Genomic DNA, 16498 nt, shown 5'->3' with positions numbered 1-16498 from the left:
GTTTGGAGATGACTGCAAATTGGGTGCTGTTATCAACTCCCCTAGTGATGTAAACATACTGCAGGAGGGCCTCACGCAGACATATGACTGGTGCCAGCAACACAGCCTCAAACTAAATCCCAAAAAATGCATCATCACCTTTGGGGAGAGTGATGTCTAATTGTCACATTAATAATGCCCTAATTATGCAAGCATTTGAGGGACCTGGGCACCAAAGTTGACAGCAATCTAACTTTTGTCCACCGTGTTGTCTCCATTGTTCGGAGAGCTTTCTACATGACTCAGCTCATTAGTAAGGGCATTTCTTCCAGGAACAAGAAAGTCATAAATTCCCTGTCTTCCGCCTTATCAGGTCCATCATCAAGTATTACGCCCCTCTTGGCATGTACCTTGCGAAGCCCACACAGCAGCTGGAGAGACCACAGAGGTTCCTGACCAGGAGAATCCAGGGCTTCAAAAATTTATTCTACACAGATAGGCTAAAAGTCCTGTCCCTCTACTCCAGCTCATACAGACTCCTCAGAGGTGATCTATGTCTGGCATACAGAATAATTTCTGACCCCACATTGATGAAATTGCTGCATATCTGCAAGCCAAACTTTACTTGCATGACCCACATACAAAACCTTAACTTGGTCTGCGATGTTAATAGGACTTGCTGGTGTGGGACGCATTTGTTTCTCTGAGACTCCCCCATCTATGAAATGGACTCCCCTCTCCACGTCAAGCAGAGTACTTCATTATCCCTCTTTAAGAGAAACTTGGATGACTGGATGGGAAGTAGAAAATACACCCCTGGGATTCCACCTGTGTCCCTGCTGGACAGGGGCATCGGGTGCTGACTTGTGGGAACATGGGCTAATTTATTGGCTAGGCTTATAAGGACCTCAGAGGCAGTAGCCTAGTAACTTGCTATGATCCTATGAAGGCAAGCGTCTTAACAGTCACCTGTGCAAAAGTAAGAGAAAACATGCCAGCTCTACATGTACATGATCTGTGTACTTTTTTCTCCCCATCTCCCACCTCAACAACCCAAGATTATAGCCTGTTAACTTAAATGTGCTTTGCTCTTCTTGCACTGTTAAATTTACACTTCGTAATAACCAAAAAAGATAGAAAGAGAAGAGGAAGAAAAAACTACTGTTTACTTTAATAACATTATCATATGTCATCCCTATGCACAAAGGTCGGCCATCCACAGACCCATAAGTCTCGCTAGTCTTGTATGCAAAGCCATGGAAAGAATTATCATGGAGATGATTAATAGAGATATAGTAAGCCTCCAGACACTGGACCCAACCCAATTTGATTTCGTCAAGGCAGATTATGTCTACTCAACCTGGTTGATTTCTTTGAGAAGGTCACCAAAGCAATGGATAAGGGCAAAATCGTTCACACTGCCTACCTTGCCCTGGCCAAGGCATTTGACACAATACCCCATTCGGGCATTGTTCACAAACTTAAGAGTTTACATACAAACTCATATGTCACCCAGTGGATAGCCAACTAACTAACAGACAGGACCCAGGAAGTTAGAATTGGGGAGTCCACCTCTGCAAAGATGCCAGTCTCACCTGGAGTCGTTTTATCGATCAGTCCTTGGACCGCTCCTTTTTGGCATTTACTTCTCGGAAGTCAAGGCATATGTCAGTGGTCTCTGGCTGTCTAAATTTGCAGATGATTGCAAATTAGGAGCCGTCATTGAATCTCACACTGGCACAAATGTTTTCCAGGATGAGCTGACCCAGACAAACAACTGGTGTCAGAACCATGGACTAAAACTAAATGCCAAGAAATGTCTAATAGTATTCTTTGAGAAGTCATCCATCCTTGGTAACTATCATATTGACAACACACTTAAAAAATAAAAATATATGAAATTCCAATGTATGTGCAAGCACCACACCGCAGACTTGATGAAATAAAAGAAGATTTAATAGTCCCCCCAGAAAAATAAACCATATAAATATATATGAAAAATAACTAATACATCCACTGATTGAGTGTTTGGTAACATTTCGGGAACTTCTTCAGAATCATTTAACAAATTAAAATATAAGTGTATAGTACTATGTAGTGTTTTCGATACATGTCCAAACAGCAGTGGGTAAACACTACCCAAGAATTTTATAACCTCACATCTCAGTATAATAAATTAAATTTGAATATAATTTATATATATATAATATATTTTATATAATATAGTTGGGGTCAACCAGTTCCAATGGAATGTACACAATTCCGTATATTTCCAACCTGTGTCTGCAATCACCCAAAAAATGAATGAAAGCCAGTGTGTTTATGTACAAACATTTAATATAAAAAAAAAAAAAACGTAAAAATATATGTAAAAATAAATATATATATTTATCACACATATTCATATATAAAATCAATGTATTTCTTCTGGGCATATAATTGAACTATAAAAATAGTTCACTGCCAAATTACTGTAAGAAATTATTGTAAAAAAATATTATAAAAACATATACCTAATATTGGTGTATAGTATTACGTGACCATCAAAATTCATCTTAGAACCCCTAATATTTTTATGTATATAAATTGATGTAAATAAATATATAAATAAATAATGTATATATAGGTACGTTAATAAATATATGCATATAAATTGATAAATATTACTGTTATTAAAATTCCTTCATATAGGTCAAAATAATGCCTGCACAATTCCACATAATCAAAAAATATCAGATAATAAATATTCATTACAAATGCCCAGTCCCGTTCCATAAAAAACATAGTAAATTCACAACCCTCTTATTCTGTTATCTAATCATTGTTGTTATTTTTATCATTTTGATTTGGTGTTATCATTATTATGTTTCTTTGGGTCTGCTGCAAGTACTTTTAATGCTGGGGTGATAGAAGTATGGTCGTTCATCCCTTTACCACAACATGCATCAGTCCTTAACTGCCAAATCATTTCTCTAAACTCCAGTTGTGTTTCCCAGTCACCCCCCCCCCCCTCAGGGTATTTTACCTCTTCTGTTACCCAAAATTTAAAATCCGCTTCTTTACAGACCAATACATGTCTGTATAGAGCATTATTCTCTTTACTTATATTAATGTCTCTAATATGCTCATAGATTCTGGTCCTGAGATGGCGCTCAGTTTTCCCTATGTAATAACTCCAATAGGCTTTACAAAATGCTAAATATACTACTCCTTTTGTATAACAGCTGCTGTATCTGTTGGCTCTAAGTGTCATTCCCAAGCTAGGTATTCTAACTTCCTTTGATCCAGCAATATAAGTACATTGTGCAGATCTACCACATTTGAAAGTTCCATACTTCCTACAAGACCCATGCATGTTTACCGTTTTCTTCCTTTCAAGAATATTCTTAATGTTTCTATTCCTCCTATAACTATATTTAATAGTATCCTGAAATACATTAGTTTTAGTTGACATTTCCCTAAACATCTCCCAGGTCTCATTTATACATTTTTTCAGCCATCCCATCCCTTTGTGATAGGTAAGGGTTAGATATGGTAAATTGCCTGTACTCACTTTATTCTTAGAATCTAATCCATAAGGATAAATATTAGTTGTATTGTGAACAACGCACCCGTCTTTGGACAAACGGGGGGCATATATATTGTCATAGCTTCCTTGTTGAACATATTCTTTGATAGACCTGGTTAGTTCAACAGGATATCCTCTTTCGTGAAACATTTTTTCAATGTTGTTAATTTCAGTCACAAATTCTTTTTCATCTGAAATCATCCTAGCCATTCTTATCATTTGTCCTTTGACTATGTTCTTTTTTAATTGATAAGGATGGTCACTTTCAAAATGTAAATAGGCATTGGAATGATGTTCCTTCCTGTATATGTTAGATTTGTAGCATTTATTTATATAATCCTTATTAAGTTTCACATCTAGGAAATGTATTTGGACTTTCCCTATTTGATGGGTAAATTCTAAAAAAGTAGTAGTGTTATTAATGTAGTCTATAAATTCATCTATCTTATCATAGGGCCCATTCCACAGGACAAGGATATCATCCAAAAATCTAAAATATTTTGTAATATAATCTTTGTATTCTTATGTAAACACATATTTACATTCTCAATACAGCATGATGATGCTCACATATATCGGGGCGTATGCTGATCCCATCACCACCCCTTCTTTTGGATGGTAATAGTGCCCTTGGAAGTACAAATAATTACACTTTCAAACAAGTTCCATATTCTCTAATACTAGCTTGAACTCATCTTCTGTTAAAAAAATCCATTTCTATTAACAATTCTTCAAACCAAGTCATCCCTACATTTCGGGGTATGACTGAAAACAAGTCCCTAACATCAGTAGTGATAAACACAATTTCATCATTATACAGGCACTTCCCCACTTTATTCAGAAAGTCCCAGGAGTCAACCAAAATGTGGGAATATTTACTATGGAACTTCTTTAACTTATTGTCCACATAGATGGCTAAAGGTTGAGTCTTGGACCCTTGGGAAGAAACAATAGGGTGGGTCATAAAAAGACTTATGGACTTTCGGTATTCCAAAAATAACTGGTATCACAGGTTTAGAGACCTTTAGAAAATTACATAGGTCCACATCTATCAATCCTTGTAACAGATTGTCTTCTAATAAAAGATCTATCTTCTTGTATGATATATTTATCTCATTTCTTGAAACTAATCCATATTGATTTTCTTTATCCATAATGTCCGTCATCTTTTTTGTATAATCCCATTTGTCCATAAGTACTACCCCCCCCCCCCCTTTGTCCGGTTTAATCACTCGTATTCTATCATTACCGCTTAATTCATTCAATAAGTCAGTTTCAACAGCTGTTAAGTTACTAACCACTTGATTATCTTTTTTATATGTCCTACGAATTCTGTTAGTAACACATTTCTCAAAATTCATAATTTCATAACGAAGGGGAGGGTTGTATGTACTAGATCTTTTTAATGTACTTCCTTTGTTCTGGGAAGCTCTATCTTTGTTTATGTGTATAAAATTTAATTTCCGTGTAAATATTTTTATATCTAATAAGATATTTTCAATTCTAGGTATTTTTGTGCGAACAAATGTAAATCCTTTGATAAATAAATTAAAATAATTCTCATTAATCCGAATGTACGTTTAGTTAAAAATGTTGAAATTCTTAAAACTGATAATCCCTTTACTATTCTCGTATACATTGTCACTCTGGCTTTCATTATCTATTTCAGTGCCCATTTGGTGTATATCACCATTGACTACCTGTATAGTCTTGCCGTGTATTGAGTATTGTTGTTCCCCATAGCTTGTGCATATGAGAGTTGATGTGTCCGGTTCCGTATTCTCTCTGACCTCCTGAGTTCCTCCCCATCTAAAGGGACCACCTCTCTAGTATTACTGTTACCATTGTTGTCATTGTATTTTGGTTCATAACCGTAAGCATCATGTACATAGCAATCCTGTTCCCCCCAGTTGCCCATACCACCCCCTTGTTCCTATTGATTGCATTGTACCTTCCTTTTTTCTGTTGGTTAGAAATCCAACCACCTTTGTTAGTCTTAATTTCACAATAGTACGCAATACTTCTCTCATATTCATTCAAGTCCCTTTCCAGCTTCAAAAGTTTTCTATTGGTATTAGTATTGATGGAATAATCAATGTCGTGCAACACCCTAAAGTAAATGTTCTTATATTCATCTAAAGAAAATAATAAATCAGTACTAATGTTGTTATACAATCTGTCAATTTCTTTCTTAATTTGTTCCATATTGTCAAAATTCCACTTAATCATTTCTTTTAAAATTTCCAGCCCACAGTCATTCAAAATATCACTTACAATTTTAAAAAACTTCATATCATCTTTTGCATTGTTAGGAAATTTATTTAACCTTAGTCCTTTTGGTGCTATTTTGTCCTTTAAACATTTTTCAAAGTACCAATTTTCAACGGCCAAAGTTTTGTATTTCAATAACAAAGATTTGAAAGTCTTAAATTTATCTTTGTATGTTGGACCTCCAGGGTTTTCTTTTTTCTTTTCTTTACTGTTAAGATTTAATGATTGTTTTAACCACACTTGAAAGTCCAATTCTTTGTAGATATCTGGTATCTCCTGGCTTCTGTGGCTATTTTTAGTGTGTGCAGGCCCGCCATTCAGGCTTGTTTGCACGCTATCCTGGATATTCTCCCTTCCTCGTCGATCACTTCTGGCTTCTAATTTAATTTATTATGTTGAGATGTGAGGTTATAAAATTCTTGGGTAGTGTTTACCCACTGTTGTTTGGACGTGTATCAAAAACACTACATAGTACTGTACACTTATATTGTATTATATGAAAAGACTATTTGGTGACCGAGAAGCAAGGTGGTTCTTTAAGAAATGTTACCAATTATTCAATTTGGATTGCCAGCCCATTTTTTTAGTATATATAAGAAGAAAGGTTTAATTTGTTAATTGATTCTGAAGAAGTCTCTGAGTAGAGACGAAAGCGCTCAATCAGTGAATGTATTAGTTATTTTTCATATATTTTATATGGTGGATTTATCTGGTGGACTATTAAATCTGTTTTTTATTTCATCAAAGTATTCGTTCTGTGGTTGTTTGCAGTACATTGGAATCAAGAAGACCGCCTTTATTGTTTCCGGAGCTGCATTGTTTTTTGTTTCGTTTTACAGCCTTGGGCATTTGGTTACCAGTTGACAACACACTTCTTAGAGTTGACCCAGTAGTCAGGGACTTAGGGACACACACAGTAATCTAGCCTTTGATCATCATGTGTCTACAGTGGTGAGGAAATCATTCTATATTATGTAACTTGTAAACAAAGGTATGGCATCCATGTCCAAGGAAGTCATTGTTCCACTGTATTCGGCATTCATCAGACCTATCATTGAGTACAATGCACCCTTTGGTATGTACCTAACTAGGCATATCCAACAGCTGGAACGTCCAAAGAGGTTCCTCACTAAAAGAATACAGGGCGTAAGTAATATGTCATATGCAGACCACCTCAAGACCCTATCCCCGTATTCTGTCTCCTACAGGCTTTTGAGGAGAGATCTATGCCTGGCATACAGGGCATTGTCAGACCCCACTCTCATGGACCTCCTGCATATCCAGAAAACAAGCAGTAGCAGAATTACCCATTCTAAAGACTTAAATTTTGCCTGTGATATAAATAGGACCTGCTGGAGAGAGAGGTATTTATCCCAGAGACTACTGAGTCTATGGAACAGGCTTCCCATCCATGTGAAGCAGTGTTCCTCCCTAACCCAATTTAAGTTCAGCTTGGATAATTGGATGGGAAACCGGAAATTCATCCCTGGTTTGGCACCTATGTCTCTAATGCAAACACGTAACCTGTAAATGGTTCATCTCCCAGGCCATGCTTACACTTATCACAGGTATCAGAACTTGTCAGAGGTTTGGGATGCATGGCTAGACTTAAACAGGCCCTTGTGGTTGTTAGCCTAGTAAACACCTATGAAACTATGAATGCTTTCAGAGAACATTGTCTCCTAGCCAATTTCTCTTCTCAGTTTTTTTTCTTCAACCAATCACTTTCCAGCAGACTATAGGCAGTTTCTCTTTATCAGATTGTCTCCATGTGTTTATATTACCCGATCGAATGTTTAGGTCACTGAATACCTAAACGTCATCTGGTGATATCGAAAAATTAAAACAGTGAACGGCCGATCTAACGTAGGGAATGAATTCCCTCAGCCTCAAAAAAAATAAAAATTTAAACCAAAATGAAGTGGGGGTCTGTGACCCCCTAACTAAATATACCAACTCCGAGATTGCGCTACAGTGGGGAAAGGGGCGAAATCCACATAATGGTCAAAGGAATTCTTTCCCTGCGTGAAATTGGCCGTTCCCGTTTTTTTGCTTTCGGTATTACCAGATAGACCTTTAGGTATTCGCCAACCTAAACATTCAATCGGGTAATAGGAACCAGTCTCAATGAGAACCAGGCAGCCAGTTTATCTCTATCAGGTTGTGTCCATGGAAACATGAAGACCAGCAGCAGAATTGCTACTGAGTATACATGATTTGCTAGAAAGAAAGCCTCATAATATTCAATATTATTTTTTATTTATTTGCTTACTCTTAAAACTTGTTAATAAATCAGTCTAAGGTCCTTAATCCAGTCATTTCTCCATGCAAGAATGAGAAAAAGCACATTCATTTTTCTTTTTTTCATGCTGTTTTAACTGGACTGTTTTTTTCATTGCATTGCCTACATTTCTTAAAACTGAACAAGAAGAGAGAGAGACGGGAGAAAGAAAAGAAGAAAAAAAAAGAACAGCAGCCCCATTTACAGTCCGCATTGCACTTAAATGTAACTGAGAAAACTTTACTTTATAGCATGCAAAGAAAACCATACACCACAAAAATAGTGCTGGTAAGAAAAACAATTTTCTTTACTTACGGTTAACTTTCTCCCTCCTCTGCCCCTTCCAGAGCAGTTTTTGAACATTAATGACATGAAGTAGGGCATATCTTTAGTCTTCCACAAGTTCAACAAATTCTGAAAAAGTCCAGTATTTCCAGATTTTCTTGTCGTTTCATATTTCACACGCATAATAATTGCATTGTAATGCAATATTAATGTACTGGTTTCATTACTGTTAATCACCATCTCCCAAATCCTGTCTGCTTCATTTCCAACGTGCTCTCAGCACTTCTAGTCAGCTCTCGTACTCCTTTCCTTCACTCCAACATTTTCCATTGAAACATTGGAAAAGGTTTCACAGGTACAGGCTCTCTGTAGTCCTTCTTACCAGAAGAACAAGAAGCAAAGCAGAATCGCTTTCTCTTTCACAGTTCTTTTTTTTTTGGACAAACTTTTGTATTCCCTCATTAGCATGTACTTCATCAAAAAAAAAAGATTTTGTCCCTCCAGGGGAGAATAACTTGAAAACAGGTGGGTACAGCAGTTGGAATCTTACACCTGCATCTTGACATTCCCTGAATAGTGGAATAAATTTGCTTCTATTCTGCCTGGTGTATAATGAGTAATCATTCTCTACACTCACTCTCCTGTGTCCCACCTTTTTGTACTTTGTCCTTGCACCACAGTTTTGTCAAAATCAATTTCTAACCTGCTTTACATTTTGGAATTGGGATCATAGTTGACTCCTTCCATAAATCAGGCACATGTGCTTTACTAAAAGTCCTTTGAAATAAAAACACCAAACGGAATCACTTTCTCTAGTATCCTCTTCAAAAACTATCTGTTTAGTCCATGTGGTGTACTGCAGCAGCTTTGGATTTAATATTTAATAAACCTTATTTTATACATTCTTGTAGCTGGGGATAAATCTCATTTAGCAACAAGGCAGAACAATTGTGTGGGTTATCATATGGAATATTTCTATTTAAGCCATCTATAAACAATTTCACCAACTCTTTTTGATTTGTAATGTAATTTAGTCTCTCTTTTATCAGTATTCCAGAAGTATCATGAAGTCCATAATTTTGCAAATATTTAAATAAACTTTTATTATTATTTCTCAGATTAGTAGCTAGATTTAATTCAGAGCTTGATCTCACCTCATTTCTTTACTTTTAAATATGTTTTTCTGCATCTCTTCTAGTTACTTTTATTTATAACTCTTGGATGATCTTTGTAGTATCTCCACATGCCATTCTTTTTTTCTCATCTTTCATAACCAATGACCATTTTAAATGAAAAGAATGCCTCCAGAATGTTGGTGTAGAACAAAGTATTTGGATTTTTATCAAAATTTAGAAGTAGGCTACTCATTCATCATTACTTATACTCCTGCCCTTCCCTCATATGCTATTGTCAATATGTATGTTTACTGTTTTCACATTATATTTACAAGCTATAAAACTTGAAATAATTATGTCAGGATAAAGATACCTTCAGCACCATGCCATTTGGTCAGTCATCGCTTTCCTAGCCTTTGAATATTGACTAATTAAAAAGAATACCTAGCTTAACAACTCCCCTTTTAATTGGAACAACAATTTCTATACAGTTATCAGTCTGACACTTAGTTACATTATTTTCAGGGAACTCCAGAGTTGAGCCCATAACATCTTATTTACAGTGTAAATCAGCTAAGTTCTTTTTTATATCTTCTGCAGTATTCTTGTTCTTCCCACGTAGTAACAGAGTAACAGCTTCCCAGAGTCAATTTTATTACCAGTTTATATGATATGATACAGCAGTGGCTCGTTTGTTTCATCTGGCACTTACGCATTTCCCCAAATACAGACCACTTGAAGTCCCTTCCTAATTTAAATTCTAGAAATTAAAATCCTGTATAACTTGCTCGTTAATTTCTGGTATACTCGACTAAAATTCAAGCAAGCCTCATTTTGTAGTGCAAGTGCATCATGAAGCTCTTTACTAAGATACCTGAGTTAGCTAGGTATGCAACAGCCTTGGTTTCTGCTAAGAATGCCATCAAGCCCAAAATTCTTTCAAATAGATCCAGTTGCTCTAATTATTTTTTTTCCTTATGTTGTAGTCATTGCTAAAACAAAGGAAAATGACTGCCTTTTCCACACAAAATTGCAGCTCATCAGTGTTTTGCTTTTTGTGTTGCATTGACCACTGGTCTTTTTATCATACTTTCAGTGGTCTTTCCCATAACCTGACTGGAGCATTCTGGCATTCTCAATATGTCCAAATTTCTGTAAGGAAAAAAGTTTTAAAATATGCTGGATCAATTAGCTTAAATTTTATGTTTTTAGCTCTGCTGAGTGGAATAACTAGGTTCGATTTCACGTTTTCTTCTTCTTTCAGAATTTTTCTTTTGAATGAAAATGTATGTATACCATTACAAAACAACTTCACTGGCTTCCATAAAATAAAAAAACAGCCTTTCCTTCAGTGCAAATGTTGAGAACCAGACAATAACTTGTACTACATTTTATGAGCCTGTAGTTTATCAGGAATATTGACGCAATTGTCTTTGTCAGTTACATTTTATGGTTCAGAAAGGTGCATTCTGTTGTTCAAACAAGGGTGTTAAAAAAGCAACCAAGTCTTTATGTTTCAGCTTTTCTGGAATGCCAATCACTCACAGGTTTTTGTACCTTATAAGATTGAAATTGCTAATTTCCATTTACGTCATGCTGAGCTTTAAATATTTGCACATTGTGTATGTGTCCCCTTGGCAAATCGACTGGAAAGAAAATGAGAATGTTTGTTTGTTTGTTGATTGATTGCTCTGACAGGCAAAGCCAATTTTAAGTGAAGGCCCAGGGAGGAAAGTTCTAGGCTTTTTTAATATAAAAATGGAATGAGAGCTTTTTCCAGCATACACAGACTTTTGTATTTTTAATATAGTCTTCAAGCTTTCTATTATCCTTATGTAATGTAACAAGTATTTACAGCTGGCTAGGTTTAGACTCAACACTGCTTATTTTGTTTGGCCAGTCTGGTTTTTGAGCCTGCTGCTAAATTAATAATTTACCCAGTTAGTTTTTGAAAGTGCACAGGTACTCACTTCTTTCACCTATTTTTTCTTTCTTAAGTTGTTTTTACAGACGTTCACAGGATCCCACTCCCCAAGTTTCCTTATTTCTTTTCAAATTGTTCTGGCTGCACAAAGAAAGGAAAACTTGGTGGTAAAACTCACAGCTTTAACCTGCAAGGGGCAGAGACTAAATTTCTTATGCTGTTTGATGCTTGCTTTTACAGGAAATCAAAAGTCTTACTTTTTCTTTATTTGGTATAATCTTAATTGGGGGACATTAAGTTCATCTCTTGCAAAACTCACAAGCAGCAGCTAGCTAAGGTATAATGTTTTAAGGATGGAAAAGGAACCAGCTTCTCATTCTTCATTAGTGGTCATACATCTGTTTTTAAGCAAAGTTTATTAAAATGGTTTACTAATGTGATGTAGTATAGGTGCTAACATGCAGTTTATTTGCTTACTTGCTTGTTGGCACTTTCTTGTAACAGCAAGTACCTGACCTTCCAACATCTCAGTTCTTCTAGACCTACTCGTGCTTGCTCACAACCAAAGCTCTAACCATTTAAGTCCTACTCACTCCCTAACTCTGACCTCTGTCCCTAAGCCTAAAAGTTGCTACCATTCCTTAAACCTAATCCCAAACCTCTCTCCCTAAACATAAAACTCTCAGTTGCTCTTAACCCTAAATGTGAAAATCCGACTTACTCCCTAACCGTAAAACTCCCAGTCATTGCCTAATCTTGGGCCCAAACTCTGTTCCCTAATTCTGAGTGTAAAACTGCCATTAGTCCCCCATTCAACCATTGTACTTAACTTGCTCAAACTGTAATACATGTTCAAGTGGCTGATCATCTGTGCTGCTTGGAAAACGAGTATCTGGCTTCAAGACTGTGGTCTGTGAGTATTGGTTAGTCAACCAAATGTGGTAGTTTCTCACCAGTGTTAGAACTGACGCAGAGCAAGCACCAGGTCTGGTGGACCCCAGCCATAAACAAACTCTACAACAAGAGGAGAAAGCTACTACATGACAGAGCAAAATCCCTAAAAGGGAAGGCATCTCTGATCAATACTAGCAAAAAACTACGATCACTCATAAAATCATCCAAGGCCAACTTTGAGAGAAAAATCGCTAATGACACAAAAGACAATCATAAGGCCTTCTTTAGCTATGTTAGAAACCTGGGTGGAAACTCCCAGATATGCTCAGAATTAGTCCAAAATGATATAAAAATCACTGAACCCACAGACATTGCCAACATACTGGCAGACAGGTTCAGTGCAAATTTCTCCCTCCTCCCCAAAAGGAGAAATATCTATCCCACCAGAGTCTAGCCTCCCAAACATCTCAGATGCCCAGGTGAGAGCTGCTCTCTCTAAAGCAAAAACACAGCATCAATGGGACCGGACGGTGTCCCCGGCTGTGTGCTACACAAACTCAATGAGGAACTAAACCCACACATAAGGCTGCTGTTTAATCTTAGCCTTACTACAGGATACGTACCCAAAGAATGGCGTGCAGCAACTGTGGTCCCACTCCACAAAGGTGGTGCTTCTACGGACCCTGGAAATTACCGCCCCATAAGCTTGACGAGCCTTGTCTGCAAAGCTATGGAGAGGATCATAATGGAACTCATAAATAAAGACATTGGGGACCTACAGACACTGGATCCTACCCAATTTGGCTTTGTCAAGGGCAGATCCTGCCTCTTGAACTTGGTCGACTTTTGAAACAGTCACTAAGGCCATTGATGAGGGTAAGGCAGTTTACACAGCCTACCTTGACCTAGCAAAGCGTTGACACAATACCCCACTCGGGCATCATAGAAAAGCTCACCAGCTTAGATGTAAACCCATATGTCACAAGATGGGTTGCAAACTGGCTCAAGGACAGAACACACAGGGTTAGAGTTGCTGGTGCCATGTCAGACTCTAAGTCCGTCACGGCGGTGTCCCACAGGGCTCAGTCCTGGGCCCCTCTTGTTCGGCATTTATTTTTCTGAAGTGCAGGCAAACATAGGGGATTGTGGCTGACAAAATTTGCAGATGACTGCAAACTGGGCACCATAATTGACACTCCATCAGACACAGACATCCTCCAGAGAGGTCTCATAGAAATGGATAACTGGTGCCAGAGCCATGGCCTTAAGCTAAATGCCAAAAATGTATAGTCATACCCTTTGGGAAAAACAAGGTAACCCCTAATTACCACATAGGTGGTAATCCATTAAACACGGAAGAAGTTATCAGGGACCTGGGGACCCAAGTTGACAGTAACCTCTCTTTTGACACTCACACTGCCAAAGTGGTTAGGAAGACCTTCTACATTGCCCACCTGATCATGAAGGGATTCACATCCAGATCAGGAGAGGTCATTGTACCCCTGTACTCTTCACTTATCAGACCAATGATTGAGTACAACGCCCCATTCGGAATGTACCTTACCCGACACCTGCAGCAGTTGGAAAGACCCCAAAAGTTCCTCACCAAAAGGATAAAGGGGCTCAAACATATATCATACGATGCCCGACTGAAGAAACTCCAGCTCTATTAAGTCGCATACCGTCTGCTCAGAGGTGATCTGTGCTTGACATACAAGGCCATGTCCAACCCGGAATTAATGGACATGCTCCACCTCAAAAAATCCAAATCCACCAGAGCCACGAGAGCAAGAGACTTAAACCTCAACACGGATATAAATAGGACGTGCTGGAGGGACAGATTCATCACCCAGAGACTCCCTACATTATGGAACAGAATCCCAGTCCATGTGAGGCAGAGCCCCTCACTGACTCTGTTCAAGAGAAATCTTGACGAGTGGATGGGAGATCGTAGGTTTACCCTGGGAATCATCTCTGTGTCACTGCTGGAGAGAGGCACAGCAAACTAATGGGTATAGTATTCTCATCCTAAGGGGTGGTGAAAGCCACACACACCCTGGCTAGGCTTATAAATGCCCTAGGGCAGATAGCCTAGTATGAACCTATGAACTGTTAGCCCTAAGTAAGCAATCCTCTTTGAATATAGCACCTAAATTCTCTAAGGGGAGTTGGTTTTTAGTATTTTTCATTGTTTGCTTCAGGAATGTTTTGTTTACTGCTGAAATTGCTTTCATGATGTGGTTCTTAGTCAGCCGTTTACCTAAAATACAACCTGTGGAACCAGCAGAACTGTCTTGTTTTTTGTCATAGGTTGGTTCTTTGATTTATTCATTATTCACTACTTTGTTTTACTCTGTAGGATAGGGGTAATGCTTTTGATGTATATACTATGATTTAATGCATCTTATGACTTGTTGACTTGCAATTTTAGACTTCTTAAATTTTTTAAAGGTGGTGGCACAAATGAAGACGACAAGGGGAGTCATTTATCTCTGTATGCAGGCCGTCATATGCATATAGACATGAACAAAATGTTTCACACTTAAACTGATACAGATAGATGAAACATTTTATTTTTTCAGAAGCCAGAGAGCTGGGAAACTTTAGTTCTGTTTAGTTAGCGCACTTTGAAAGTGATGTTCAAAATTCTCTTGCATGTTAAGTGCACTTGCAACTTTACCATAAATTTGTTAAAAATGCTGTAAGTTGTGTGAATATTTTGGCATTACATGTGGTTTTGCCCTTTGATTTCTCATGTTCTATGGCATTTTGACAGCTTTGTGTGAGCAGTTGCTAGTGGTATTACTACATTGTATAACATAATCTGAAATTGTCATATCACTGCACTCCTTCTCAAATGAGTATTCTTCTTGCTTTCTGCAGAAATACCAGATGAAAAAGAAGAAGCTACATCAAATTCACCCTCCAAAGAGAACAAGAAAGAGTCTTCACTGAAAAAAAGCAGAATCCTCCTTGGAAAAACAGGTGTCATCAAAGAGGAGCCACAGCAGGTCAGTGTATGATGGTGCTGAAGGTTGCTGCACTTCAGGGAAGGCTGATCAAACAAATTGAGGTTTCAAGACACAACAAATTTATTTTCTTGAAATTCCAAGCTGCACAAGTAACAATGATGTACAGAATTTGCAGTACAGGCTGCTGCGGAAACACACACACATTGCTGTAAAGGCAGATACTGCTGCAGAAGCGGTCTTAAAACAAAGTGACAGTCTTATACCACAGTAAGGGTCTCACTAAATTGATGCAGTTGTAGAAGACCTGTCAAAGAACTAAATGCAGACATAACAGTCCTCCTCCCGCTAACTTCAAGGCATAGATTGATATAGCCTTGATTGTGTTGGAGACAGCCCTCTTTCAAATAGCTTGGGCATCTGTAGGAAGTGGTGGGGAAGGATAGCAGTGAGCGCGGCCCTTGCTGTCTAGTGTATCCTGGAGGGAGGGTGGTATTTGTGGCTCACCACATGGGTGACATGTAGCAGGAACAGTCAGTGTTCACCTCAAGGAGCTTGAGCCTTCTGAGCTTGCTCTGCCATGTGCAACTCGCACAGTAAATCTAGAGGTTTTCAATGTGTGGAGGCATGCATATAAAAGATTTCTGAAGAATCACTGAAGAGGAGGGAGGGGTGGAGTGCGTAGTCCACCCTGCAGGACTATCAAGCTGGCCCACCCCCTACCACTCATCTTTCACCACAGAGTGGATGATCTGATTAGAGATTCTGGGCAATATTGAATAATGCTACATCATCACCTCACCTGGAGATTCCAATTCTCTCTGTAATGGATCAAATGGACCGACTGAGTGTAGGTAGAGGAGCTATCAGGCTCATCCTGTAGGGAGGGGAGGGATAACAAATTCTCCATATCTAAAAAACAAAACTAAAAACGGACTGAACCGACAAACTCCAAAAACTAATGTATAAAAAGCAAATAGTAAGATGACCACAATGAGGCAGTTTATATTTTAGCGCTTTCATCCACTTTATTAGAGCGTGAACTTCTTCAGAAAAGTTTTCTGAATAAACTGGAGCCGGAGGAGACACGTTCAGCTTTTCGGCCCTCGGTGCCCCGACCCACCAGGTCCTTGTCTGGCATTGACCTAGATAAAATGATGAGGAGGTTTATCCATACTCAGATCCAGATGGGGATCTTGCCAGCCCCCCCCC

At 38.1% G+C, this 16498-nt stretch overlaps 1 protein-coding gene across 1 annotated transcript in view; it reads left to right on the top strand.

Annotated features, from left to right (window-relative positions):
• The window catches only part of TAF1 (TATA-box binding protein associated factor 1), a 2792652-nt gene that overhangs the window by 824005 nt on the left and 1952149 nt on the right, over window positions 1-16498 (top strand). The window contains exon 12 of the mRNA XM_044057257.1: window positions 15201-15328. Within this exon, the coding sequence (XP_043913192.1) occupies window positions 15201-15328 (128 nt within the window). The remainder of the gene's footprint in view (window positions 1-15200; window positions 15329-16498) is intronic.

The sequence above is a fragment of the Protopterus annectens genome, chromosome 15.part0, assembly GCF_019279795.1.
Source record: "Protopterus annectens isolate FY-2018-M chromosome 15.part0, PAN1.0, whole genome shotgun sequence".
Taxonomy (NCBI): Eukaryota; Metazoa; Chordata; order Ceratodontiformes; family Protopteridae; genus Protopterus; species Protopterus annectens.
This window is presented reverse-complemented; position numbering and strand designations above follow the sequence as displayed.